This window comes from Megalops cyprinoides, chromosome 8, assembly GCF_013368585.1.
Source record: "Megalops cyprinoides isolate fMegCyp1 chromosome 8, fMegCyp1.pri, whole genome shotgun sequence".
Taxonomy (NCBI): Eukaryota; Metazoa; Chordata; class Actinopteri; order Elopiformes; family Megalopidae; genus Megalops; species Megalops cyprinoides.
The window spans coordinates 9,423,992-9,436,033 of record NC_050590.1 but is presented as its reverse complement, the minus strand read 5'-3'; the positions used below and the strand labels follow the sequence as shown (position 1 = coordinate 9,436,033).

Below are 12,042 nucleotides of genomic sequence, written 5' to 3'. Positions count from 1 at the left end.
GTACCACATGCCAAATAAAACGGCAAAAGAGCTTCTGCCAGCACCATGGAATTCTGCTAGACAGCTAGAATTCTGCAACAAAAACCCTTCCTCTAATCATGTTAATTGCACTTTGAACATTCCGCTTGAACAGAACTGGAGCCTGATTGCAGATATATTAAAGTGGTTTCCTAATCAGACTTTAGTCATGTCATTCATGAAATCAAGAAGCTTTCCTTAAGTCTGTTGATCCTGCATTATATCAAATGCTCTCCTTCAGGGTCCCTGAAAATGAAAAACAAACAAGCAAACAAAAAACACAAATTAGTTTTCCTCTTCATTTTTATGCTGTGCTGTGAGGGGGATCACATACCTCTGTGCATACATGGATCGAGTTTCACTTCATGCTGAGTGAAGGCATGCATGGCCAGACCTCTTCATGTCTCCTAAGCTATAAAGTGGAGGAACATGGTGTTCACTCAAAGCTGCATCTACCCCATACCTACCCCAGCTATGCCGTCACCTACTGCCTTAACAGTCACCTGCCCACCATCACAGAGACCTCTCACCTGGCCAGTGTAAGCACAGATGCCAGGTTGGGCTCTCAATACCATCTCAACAGACCAAATGAAGATTGCCTCAAGTTGCAGACAGAGAAAAAAACACTTATTAGAGCATCTTTGTTGCAGAGAAATTAGTCTGTCTATACAATGCATGGAGCAATCATTTTACCTCTTAACATAACTGTCACACACATCCATCTCTCTATAGACAGAAAGCCTCAAATTTGTTAATGACTTGGCTCTGTAGGTCTCAAAGCCACTGTTACCAGCTGTATCTGCCGTAGAAGTACAATGGTGACATCTTCTGGTAGGAATGTATAAAAACGGTCATTCTATCAACATTTTGAATTTCTGCAGTTGAAAACATTCATCAGTTACATCAATGAAGCTGTGTAAATATTATGTTTGAGGCAAATCCATCTCCAAGTCCAAGACGACAGCAGTGTAGCATAGTAGTAAGGAGCAGGACTCACAACTGAAAGGTTTGATTCCCTGCTACCGTAACTTTAGGCAAGGTACTTCCCCCAGAATTGCTTCAGTAAACATCCGGCTGAATTAACTGATAACATGTAAAAAGTGTAACCTATGTAAGTCGCTGTGGATAAGAGTGTCTGTTAAATGCCAATAATGTAGTGTAATATAAGACAATTCTTTCCCTATGTCCATGGTCAACTTGTGAGTCACTCAGTGTTGATACAGCATGATGTGCTATTTATTTTGGCAGCCCTTACGCTGGTCATAAGCAGTTCACTAACCTTGTAGCTGCCCTGACACCAAAGTGTTCAGTCTCCAGTTCAGAGTCACACCAAAAAGTATACCCATGCTGCTGAACTGCTTGGCACTCAGCATTAACAGAGATGACTTGTGTGTAATAGTCCTGTGATGAACTGGCATCTTATCCATAGGGTATATATGTACATTAATCTTATCCACCTAACGGAGATCGGGACCCTACAAGCTGCCAAAGTTGAGCAATGACTTCCACTTCCACTTCAAACAAATGACTAATGATCCTAGTAGGACTTGTGAGAGAGAGACACACTCAGGAGTCCCACAGTTATCAAGGACACAAAACTCAATGTACTTTGAAATCCTTTATTTTCAGTGAATACAAAAAAATATTTCTTGTGGCCAGATAAATAGCAAACATACAGTGTCTCTTCACGTCTCTCTTCTCTTACGATGAACCTTGTCATAATATTTCAGTCTGTCAAATTAAAAGAAAACAACACTGCTCAAAGGTACAAATCTTTTTTTTCTGTTCCAGTAACATACATCACATTAAGCTGTATCAATGAAATTCATAGCTTCGTTACATTTACTACTATAAAATTAAACAAAAAAACAAACAAACAAACAAATACTATTCATAGTGGTTTAAAGAGAAAAGGGAAAACCCGAGATGTTTTAACATACTAGATGGTATGTGATATGGATGGTGGTGTCAGTACACACTGGCACATTATGTGACTGGCAGACAGGTTATCGGTTCTCCAAGGTGATGCTGTAAGCAGGCTCTGAGATAGATGGAAGAGCAATGTACGGTAACAGGCCAAGACCGACAGACCCATACAGACTGGGTCAGACCAGGTCAGACCATGGTCATAAGGCCAGAGTTCAGCCCCTGTTCAGGGGAACAGGCTCCAGTTCTAGCCAACCAGAGGCTTTGAGAGTGGCAGACTAAGGCACTAATATGCTACACAGACCACATCAGAAAGTTTGTGCCAAATGGAGACAAACAAATGTGTACATACAAAAACAAAGAAAAATCATTAAAAAAAAAAAAAACTAAAGCAGCATTGTGTGACCCCCTTCACATGAAAATAAAATGCATCATGCATCTGTCCACAATTGTATGCGGTGTGGCTTGATTTCTCTCATGATGGAAAAAGAGTATGAACAGAAATAGAAAATTTGGCAAACAACGTGTGAGTACTTCGGTATGAGAAACATCAGTGTATCCCACAGTGTCTGCAGTGCTGAAAGTGAGGGGGTTATTTATGTATGAACAGAGCCATTTGTATACAATAGAGCAGGGGCATTCCATTATCTTATGACACTATGAACCTGTTTAATGGGGGTATTTGCTGAGACTGCATTTCTACAAGCTTTTCTACACACGCACTGCATTCACAATAACCTAGAGTCATTTTGATTAGGCTTGAGATGTGACAGTGAGCAAATAGCCCGATGCATGAAAAATAACCAGAAACACAATGACCTGAAGGAAAGGCTATCCTGCCCCCCCCAAACAGAAACTCTTTTCAAAGTTTCAAAACAACTCCTCTCTTCAGCCATGAAAAAGTAATCTTATAGATAGTGGCCAATGGTTTCACCCATTGGATGAAACTCTCAAAATCAAATCTTCTGATGAGTTAGACAATTAGACATCAAAATGCAAAGGCAAACAAGGGAATAGAAGACTAATGTATTGCTAATAAGCCATTAAACGAGAGTCTACTTGCACTACAACAAGTGCCTTTCGATCTGTTGACACAATCAGACTGGCAGACAACTGAAGCGGGGGACCAAGCAAACCAGTTTAGCATCACTGTATTCTTCACAACCAAGAGCCAAAAGATCAACAGGATGCTGCAACAACCCTGGCCTGGTGGTCACCTCAGGAGTCCCTAACGTAAGCTCACTTCTATTTGCAGTTTACTGTGCCGACAATTGATTGATAACTCATGATTATTCAATTCAGACATGAGGGGACCCTTGCAACTTGTGCCTCAAATTGCTCTCACTGAGGTCAAGATAAAACCATTGACACGCAGAGAAGAGGCCGAAGCCAGGGCGTTCTGCTGCTGTTCTGTTAATGGTCTCTTCAGTGACCACTAGATGGAATAAACCTTTTTCACCTTTTAACCACAAAGTAAAAAACTCCAAAGTTTACATATTCATTACCAGTTATTCAATACAGCTGAATTCTACACTGTTCTCTTGTCCAAGACAACTGTCAGCGGACGCAGACACCTCTGGTCTGTGTTCTCTGGACGTTGCATTGAGGCAATGGGCGGCTAAGCCTGCTGTGGCGCTGAAATGAACAGATAAAATGCATTAGCTCTAGAACATGAATCTGCTTTCAGGGGGCCCAGTTTGTTATACTCAGTTGTGTAATGGACAAGATGCAGAAGAGTACACGCAGCTCAGTGCAAACTGCAAACTGCAGAGTGCAGATGAACTAGGATCAGAGTGTCGGGTCCATACTGTAGCAAGCTGTGATGTGATCGCTGAGTATGGTGTATGCAGGTAGAGGAAAGATGTAGGTGCACTTAATAGGATTCCTCAAAATAGTGCCATGACATCTTATGCTTGAAAGAGATTCAAAGCAGTAAAACTCAAACTTCCAGTGTGCTGCAGACAACTGACTGCCACCCCTTAAGAAATCAGCACATTCACAGGGGTTCAGCTTCCACAGATAACATGATCATACAAGTGGTTAGTGGTAACAGCCACCTAGCAGGGCTTAAGATGACAGGTAGATAGATAAACATTATTGTATTTTTCAGTGTAGACACACTGCGTTGCGGTCAGCCAGTGGCTTGTGGCTTAAAGCACTTTTACAGCAGTACCTCAAAGGGATACTTTACTCTCACAATGCAGATAGAGAGGGCTGGAGGATGGACCTCATAATTTACCTGTAAAAATGAACCAATGTAGTTATCACTTGCTGTCCAAATATAGGCAAATCATTATTTTCATGTATACCACTCCAGATAACAAGACTGCAAGAAGTGAACATTTAGGAGAACTATGAGCAGGATAGCACTTTTAAGCACACCTTAACATCTCTTGTCAAGAATTTTAGCTCAGAATGCCTTTTTAGGTTGTGCCTGTAAAAGGCTAAATAACCATTTTCTTTTTAATAAAAAGATGCAGAGCAACAGAGAGCTGTGTGTGTGTGCGTCTGTGTATGCACCCTGTTAGTTATGATATTCCTTTCTGCTAGCAGAAAGAAAAATGCTTGTTAGAGGCTAAGGGGAATACGGTTTGGTTACTTTTAACAATCTACCCCGAGAGACACAAATGACTGAAGGAACTCTGACACATGAAGAGTCTGGATGCTTTCAAACATGCTCTCCTGTTACATAAGCACTGGCGCTTCTTTCAAAGATCAGATCAACTGAACCTGAAATATAGGGAGAGCAGGAATAATTGCATCTGCAACAGGCAAAGGCTGACACCTGCCAGCTCTGTCACACTGGGTTGGCTACCCTTTGGATGACAAATGCACATACACACAAACACACGCACACACGGACGCACACACACATGCGCACATGCACACACACACGTGCACGCACACACACATGCGCACACACACACACAGACAGTGGTGCCGGCTCCAGCTGTTCTGTGTGTCAGGAGTTGGAGTGGAGCTCAGGCTCAGTTCCCATCCTCCCTCAGCTCGGTGGGCAGGAATTTGTACTGCTGCTGGCGGATCTGGGCCAACTTCTTCCGGGCCTCCTCCAACTCTCTCTCCTTCCGCAGCATCTCCTCCTGGGCTGCAATGATCTGGGGCACGGAAGCAGGTGGGGGTCATGGACAGGGGTCTGCCAAACTCCACCCTTCTACCCCCACACTCACCTCTCTCATCCCTCTATCAGTCACTGCTGTTGCCTAGCAATGGAGCAATGAGGCTTGGCAGAAATGGTAGAACTATTGTGTTATCACTGACCAGATGATTTGAACGATCATATATTTTTGGAAATTTAAGTCTTTTGATTGGTTCATATGCATCAGCAACAGATCTCTGTTGGGAGCTCCAACCATTATAAGGTTCATGAAGCCTCACTCTCCCATCATTACAATAGACAGTACAGTATACAGATGGATTGGATTCAGTAGATTGTTGTGCCTTTTCCTTTATTGTTTCACTGCAGTAAACAATGTTTTAAATATAAAGCAGACAACTCAAAAACATGCACTGATTAATTAGAGACTATAATCTAAATACTTCCACTAATAGAGTATACCTGTCAACCTGGGTGGATTTTAGTCAAACATCACTTTACAAACATCTAAACCTGGCAATGGCTTCAGATTTATAAGGAAGACTGATGGATTTCTGATAAAATGCACAGTATAAAACCCACAGACAGACAGACTATGGTATCTGAGAGAGGCTGATTCACCCCAAATTTCAGTTTCATTACTCATCACATCTCATAAGAGTTCAGTCTGAAGCAGCTGAGAATGCCTGATAAAACACAGCTTTGAAAAATAGCCAATGGTCTCATTTACACCAAGTGGCCTCCTTTTTCATCCCAATTAAATCCATTTCATCAAATCAATGATAGGGCTGAATGTTTTTAGATCAGATAAAACCTCAGTAATTGGATGCATGCTTCTAACAGCACTCACTGTGCTGTTAGAACAACAACACTTTCAAGCCAGTCAGGTCTCACCTGAGCGATTCCTCCCACAAACTTGGTCTTCACCACCACATTGTCATCATCCGCCTTGTCGAAGGCCGCCTTCTGGGCTGCTCTCACTAGATTATCGGACGCCCGCTTCACGGCGTTTCCCGCAGCCTTTGGGAGAGAGTACACACTAGCTTGTGTCCATTCTGAAAACATGCACCCCGATTACATGTGAGGACACTTACAAAACACCAGCTCCATCTGGTGGCACTCTAGCTGCTGTGGTTGAAACGTGAGGAGAATATTTCTGAAGATAGGGATGTTTTTTTCATCAATTATGAAAACAATCTAATTTGTTCTGTGATGATCACCAATATTAGTACTAAACTAATTCAATTTGATATTTGTAGATTGGTTTCTTTTTTTCCAAAAAAAAAAAAAAATCCTAATATTTATCAGTTTCTCCACTGGTTGCATTACAGGGAAAAACACAATCAGAATGCCAATCAGATACACTTGATTAAAAGCAGGTTTTTAAGGTGTAAAAAGTTGCTGGCAAACCAGCTGCAGGGACACACACACTGAAGGAATTTATTGATCTTCTGCTTGGAACTGCGGACACACTACAGAATTGTGTGATGTGTGAGCATGCTGCATTGTGACCTCACTCTGTACCAGCATGCATCAGCAGCCACACTTCACACCATCTTGCTGCGGCCCAGTGTGGTACCTGCAGTCTCCTCATGGCCTCGGAGTCCTGGTCAGCCTTCACCTTGCAGGCCACCAAGAGCTGGGCCGTGGAGGCGGCCACCTGCTTGGCTGAAGAGATGAGCTTCTCCTCGCTGGCGTGGCCCTGGACCGAGGCGTTGGCCGCCTCGCAAAGGTTGCTGGTCGCGGCCGCAACCATGCGTGCCTTTCGGGGGGAAAAGCACACAGAGAGCACGCCCGATCAAACAAATCGCTAATCCAGAAAGTGTTCTCTTCTGTTTTCCTCCATTCTACTGACACCTGGGTCAGTTGATATTAATTGAATGCCCAGTCTTCAATAACATATTATATTTGAATGTAACGCATGGTGTCCGGCAGACAGGCTGAGATGACTCACAGCAGAGATGAGGCCCTGGGACCATTGGCCATCGTCCACGGCATTAGCAGGAATGGACCCCACCTAGTGGAGAGAGGTACAAATTACATGAACAGGCAATGACTGCCTGCTGAGTGAATCTGTCCCTAGGAATCCTGACTCCTGACTTTCATGCCCGAGTCTCTTTCCTATTATGATGCTGTCTCTGTGTGTGACCTCACTGTAATATAATCTGACACTGGTTCTTTTTCACTGTGGTATCATCGCCATGACTGATTAGTTCTTCCTCACTGTGGTATTGCCTCTGTAATTTTCTTTTTCTCACTGTGGTATCTCCATGACTGACTAGCTTTTCCACATGTGATATTTTCTCTGTGATTGACTAGCTCTTCCTCACTTTGGTATGGTCTCTGTGACTGACTAGCTTGTCTTCATTGTGATATTTTCTCTGTGACTGACTAACTCTTCCTCACTGTGGTATTGAGTCTGTAACTGACTAGCTCTTTCTCACTGTGATATTGTAACTGTGCCTCTTTTTCACTGTTCTTTCAGTGTGACTTATGCTTACTGTGAGTGGCGTGGGTCTGAGCGGCTGTTGCTCACTTTGAAAATGCGATTTATTCTTGGCAAGTGATTAATTTGCAGTGACAAAGCTCTTGTCACCATGCATCCTCACCTTGCCCTGTGCGACCAGCTCCCTCTGTGCTGCTGACGCTGACTTCACCAGGGCGCTGGTTGCCGCAGCGATGGATTTAGCTGCCTCCAGGATCTGTTCCTCAAAATCCAAGGTCTCATCTGCTTGCTGAGAGCAAAACCACATGGTCAGACCAAACAGCTGCCATAAACTATAAACTCCAACCTCTACATTTAAAAAATAGCAGGTATCAACAACTCTAATCATATCTGGAGCAAAAAAAAAAAAAAACACACATATGAAAAAGCAAACATAGGCTGACTGCAGTGATTCTAAAAGCACAGTGTTCTTGCTGTGATATGTTCCATGACTCAGAGGCCCTGGGCTGAACAGAGGATCAGAACGCTTCCTGACAGCTGACTGCTGAGGATAGAGATGCGTTTGATTCACAGCTGGTATCTGTGGAAATCCTGCCACACTGGAAACCTGACAGAGGCACTGACATGTTCTCAGAAACCATCTACAGCTCCTTACCCTCCTTTGCCTTTACAAGCCTACTGATTCTCAACGCCTGACACTCAACCAAAGTTGAACAGATGAAAGTAACATGAACACATTCACTGTGGTCCAGATTGGCCGGAGGGTAACACTACAATGTGTACATGAACCAAACAGTCAAGAGTGCTGATGTTGTATGTGGTGAAATCAAAGTTAAAAAAGGCTTGGACAAGTGCACTACTGTCATCAAGAGCTCCCAATGCAAAGGATAGACATGGAAGGGATTTGCATACCAACAGCTCTGTGATCAAATAATTTTCCGCTACTTTGTAAATGACAAAGGTGTGAATTATTCATGAACTCATGGGCATCATAAAATTTATGGGTATCATAAATAAAATTGAACATTATGCATCACAAATGAAATTAATTAGGCAACAGACAACAACCTCCCCCATGCAATTCTTCTTGTAGTGACAAGATGGAACTGGAGCATTCCTAAAATTTATGGAAACCAGAGGATTGTTTGCATCATGCCATTCTCAGTTCACACTAAAATATTAAATACTGAAAATCCTTAGCTACAAAATCGTGCGTATCTGAATACGCTTAAGTAGACTAAAGCCATGCTTTTGCTGAGTGACAATGTAAACAAAATAAAAACACAACAAAAAACAACATCTACAGCAAATACCAAGGAAGATACGGGATCATATACTCAAGTTCCTGCTCTAGTGCGCACACGCCCATCACCACAAAGCACTACACAACAGTACACACAAAACACACGTGTCTGGAGACAGGGCGGGACACTGTAGGAATATGTTTGATATATAGTTGGATTGAATAACAACCTAATATATCAAACATATCAGACAGAGCCCTGCAAAGAAGGCTTCCAGGTTTAAATCGGCTAAAGAGAACTGAAGTGAAGCATGCTGGGACAAACTACACACGTCTACTAGGAGAGGGGGTAGAAAGGGAAAGAGCTGGTGGGGGGGGGGTTTGGGGGGTGGGAGAGTAGACAAAGGGTAAGGGGACACAGGCCCCTGTGACTGTGTTGATTGTTATTAACACAGTTCAATACAGTTCTATACACTGACTAACACCTACACATCCTGCAACAGGTTTTGCTTCCACTACTAAAACACGGACACTCAAGCAACAAACAAACACTGTCTAACCCAGCACTAGAATTGGAGGTTTCCCAGTGTGGACCTCAGCACCCCCCCCTTTACAGAGTTTTGCTGGAAAACAGAGTGGGAGAGACCAGCCACTGGTAAGCCACAACCAACGCTAGGCCAGAGTAAAGTGACACTGAAGAGTCGGAATAATGAGCTTCACTGAAGCTTGAAAGACGAAGACACCTCTCCAGAGAAAACCGCAGGAGTTACGCCCCTGCAGAGAGCGGATGACTGACCAGAGGCACATGGCAAACCTCTGAGCACTGCACAGTGTGATAAAGCAGGGAGAACAGAGAGAACCCCACTGTGTGGATCCAGCATCCCTGAGAGCATTTCCAAACATGCACACCATGTAGCACACACACACACACACACACACACACACACACACACACACACATACACATACACACACACACACACACACAAACACATACACACACATACACACACACACAAACACACACACACACACACAAACACACACACACACACACACGCAGACACACGCGCACACACAAACAAACACACACATAAACACATACATAAGGACACAAACACACACACATAAACACATACATAAGGACACACACATATGCACACAGATGCATGTGCATATGCTAATACACAAAAAGTTATGCACATACGTGCATGTCCACACAAATATACACTTACATATATACATGAATGGATGTAAATACACATGCACACACACACACACACACACACACACACACGCAAACACACACACACACACACACACACACACACACACACACACACACAAATGGGTGCACTCAAGCGCGCACACACAAAAATGCACACACTCAAGCATATGCATATAAAAGCACTCAATGTGAAAAACACAATCACGCATACATACACACAAGCCCATGCACTCAGGCATGCATACACACATACAAGCACAGCTGGCCCATGACATGTTGACACAACTACATGTGCCACTGCAATGTGCTGAAAAATGGGAGCCCAACTGTACTAATGACATTCCAGAAAATGTGATTTGTCAAAAACTTGGGTGTTTGAAATCCTTTTAGGACTTCACAGGAAATGCACAGACCAGTCAAGTCTACTCCAGCAGAATCTATTCCAGTCTGATGACTGAACGTTTGAGAAAACACATTCATTGGTAAGCAAAACGAATATTCACAGCCGCATTTCTCTTCGAAACTAGAAAATGGAACTGATGTTTGCTGAAGCCCTCACGTAAATCATTTCATTTCATAGTAATTGAAGTACTGCCCTTTAAATGAAGAGGGAAAAATCGGAACATTTTGTCTTATGAGCTTCAGCCGATTAAACTCCAACGTGAACTGATTCTAAGATAAACACCAGGAGTATGTAGCACAAACAAATATCCCCCAGAAATAAAATTCTCATAAAAATGAACAAAATAACCATGTGCCTGTGAAAGGCATATGCTATTCCAGTCGTGGCTGTGAACACAGTGGAAAAAACGCAGTGCTCTTGTTACTTGACTAATAAATCTCTAAACAGGTGAACAGCAGTTTAGACTTATTTATGTGTATGAACAAATGCATCTAAAAAGATCCTTTCTGTAGAAGCTACATTTTTCTGTTCACCCATACAATGAATTGCGATGAGGCATTTGCTGGTGCAAAAATGCTGAGCTCAGAGCAAGCCACTGTAGCATAGGTTTCGTCACTGAAACTGCATGAAAAGTCACTGAAACTGGGTTTAAGTCAACGAAGCACAGAATAAGTCGTGAAGGCACGCAGTAAGTGAACTGAATCTCAGAACTACAGGATCAAATACGTTTCCGACAGCCTCTTTCTGACAAGCGACACTACTGAAAGAACAAAAGGGCACAAAGATTTGAATGCAGTGGGGTGGAGACACACGTAGGATCTGTACCTTCGGCTTGGCTCTGGGTTTGAGCTGTTCCAGTTTCTTTGCCGCTGCCTCAATGGATGCTGCAGCCCCCAAAAGTTCTGTCTCTGCTATCACTGTGGGGTCTTCCGGGTCTACCCACTCTGTGCCTGAAACAGACCACAGCTCAGTGAGGACCCACAATGCACCAGCACATTTTGTGGCATCAGTAATTCAAAGTCAATTCCCCAAGATAAACTACAACATCATTCTTGTCAAAAAAAAAAAAGACATCACATCTCATGATGCACTATGGAATCATGCTTATCAGCAGGCACAGAGACTTCTCACAATGCATCACAACAACATATCTATGAGGAGGCACAGCAAAAAACACAATAGATATTAACAAAAGTACTGGCCAGTGAGTCACAAATAGGGGAGGTAGATGATGAGGGGATGATCTTAAATGCATTTGAGTCTGAAACAGTACCATTTTTCTTTGACCATTTTTCAATATTAACAATGATGCCATTGTAAATGAAGGATCAACAAAAAGCAAATGAATCTTTTTTTTTTTTTTAACTTGACTGCATCTAATATGTTAGCTCTGTCCTTTTCTGCTCCTTTGCATTAAATCCTTTCTGTAATAACAAAAACATTTTGAGCTAAAAAATCTTTCGTTTTTTCTTTTTGTTACTTAATTACTGAAATTTTCTGTGGTTATTAAATTCAGGAAACAGGAGTTGTTAAAAGAATCTGTTAAAATGTGCCTGTCTCTCCTGTTTGTGTCTCATCGGCTGCCGCTGATCAACAGGCAGTTCCCCCACAATGAATCACCACATCCTGATAATCAACAGGCATCCTTCTAATTAGGGATGAA

General features: G+C 42.7%; 1 protein-coding gene across 1 annotated transcript in view; it reads right to left on the bottom strand.

The window, feature by feature from the left end:
- Positions 1–4,911: 4,911 nt before the first annotated feature.
- LOC118781827 (talin-2-like) overlaps positions 4,912–12,042 on the bottom strand; it is a 118,035-nt gene continuing 110,904 nt past the window's right edge. The window contains exons 54-59 of the mRNA XM_036534923.1: positions 11,205–11,329; positions 7,669–7,794; positions 7,014–7,076; positions 6,639–6,821; positions 5,954–6,079; positions 4,912–5,060 (exon numbers count right to left, since the gene is read on the bottom strand). Coding sequence (XP_036390816.1) covers positions 4,932–5,060; positions 5,954–6,079; positions 6,639–6,821; positions 7,014–7,076; positions 7,669–7,794; positions 11,205–11,329 — 752 coding nt within the window. The 3' untranslated portion in view covers positions 4,912–4,931. The remainder of the gene's footprint in view (positions 5,061–5,953; positions 6,080–6,638; positions 6,822–7,013; positions 7,077–7,668; positions 7,795–11,204; positions 11,330–12,042) is intronic.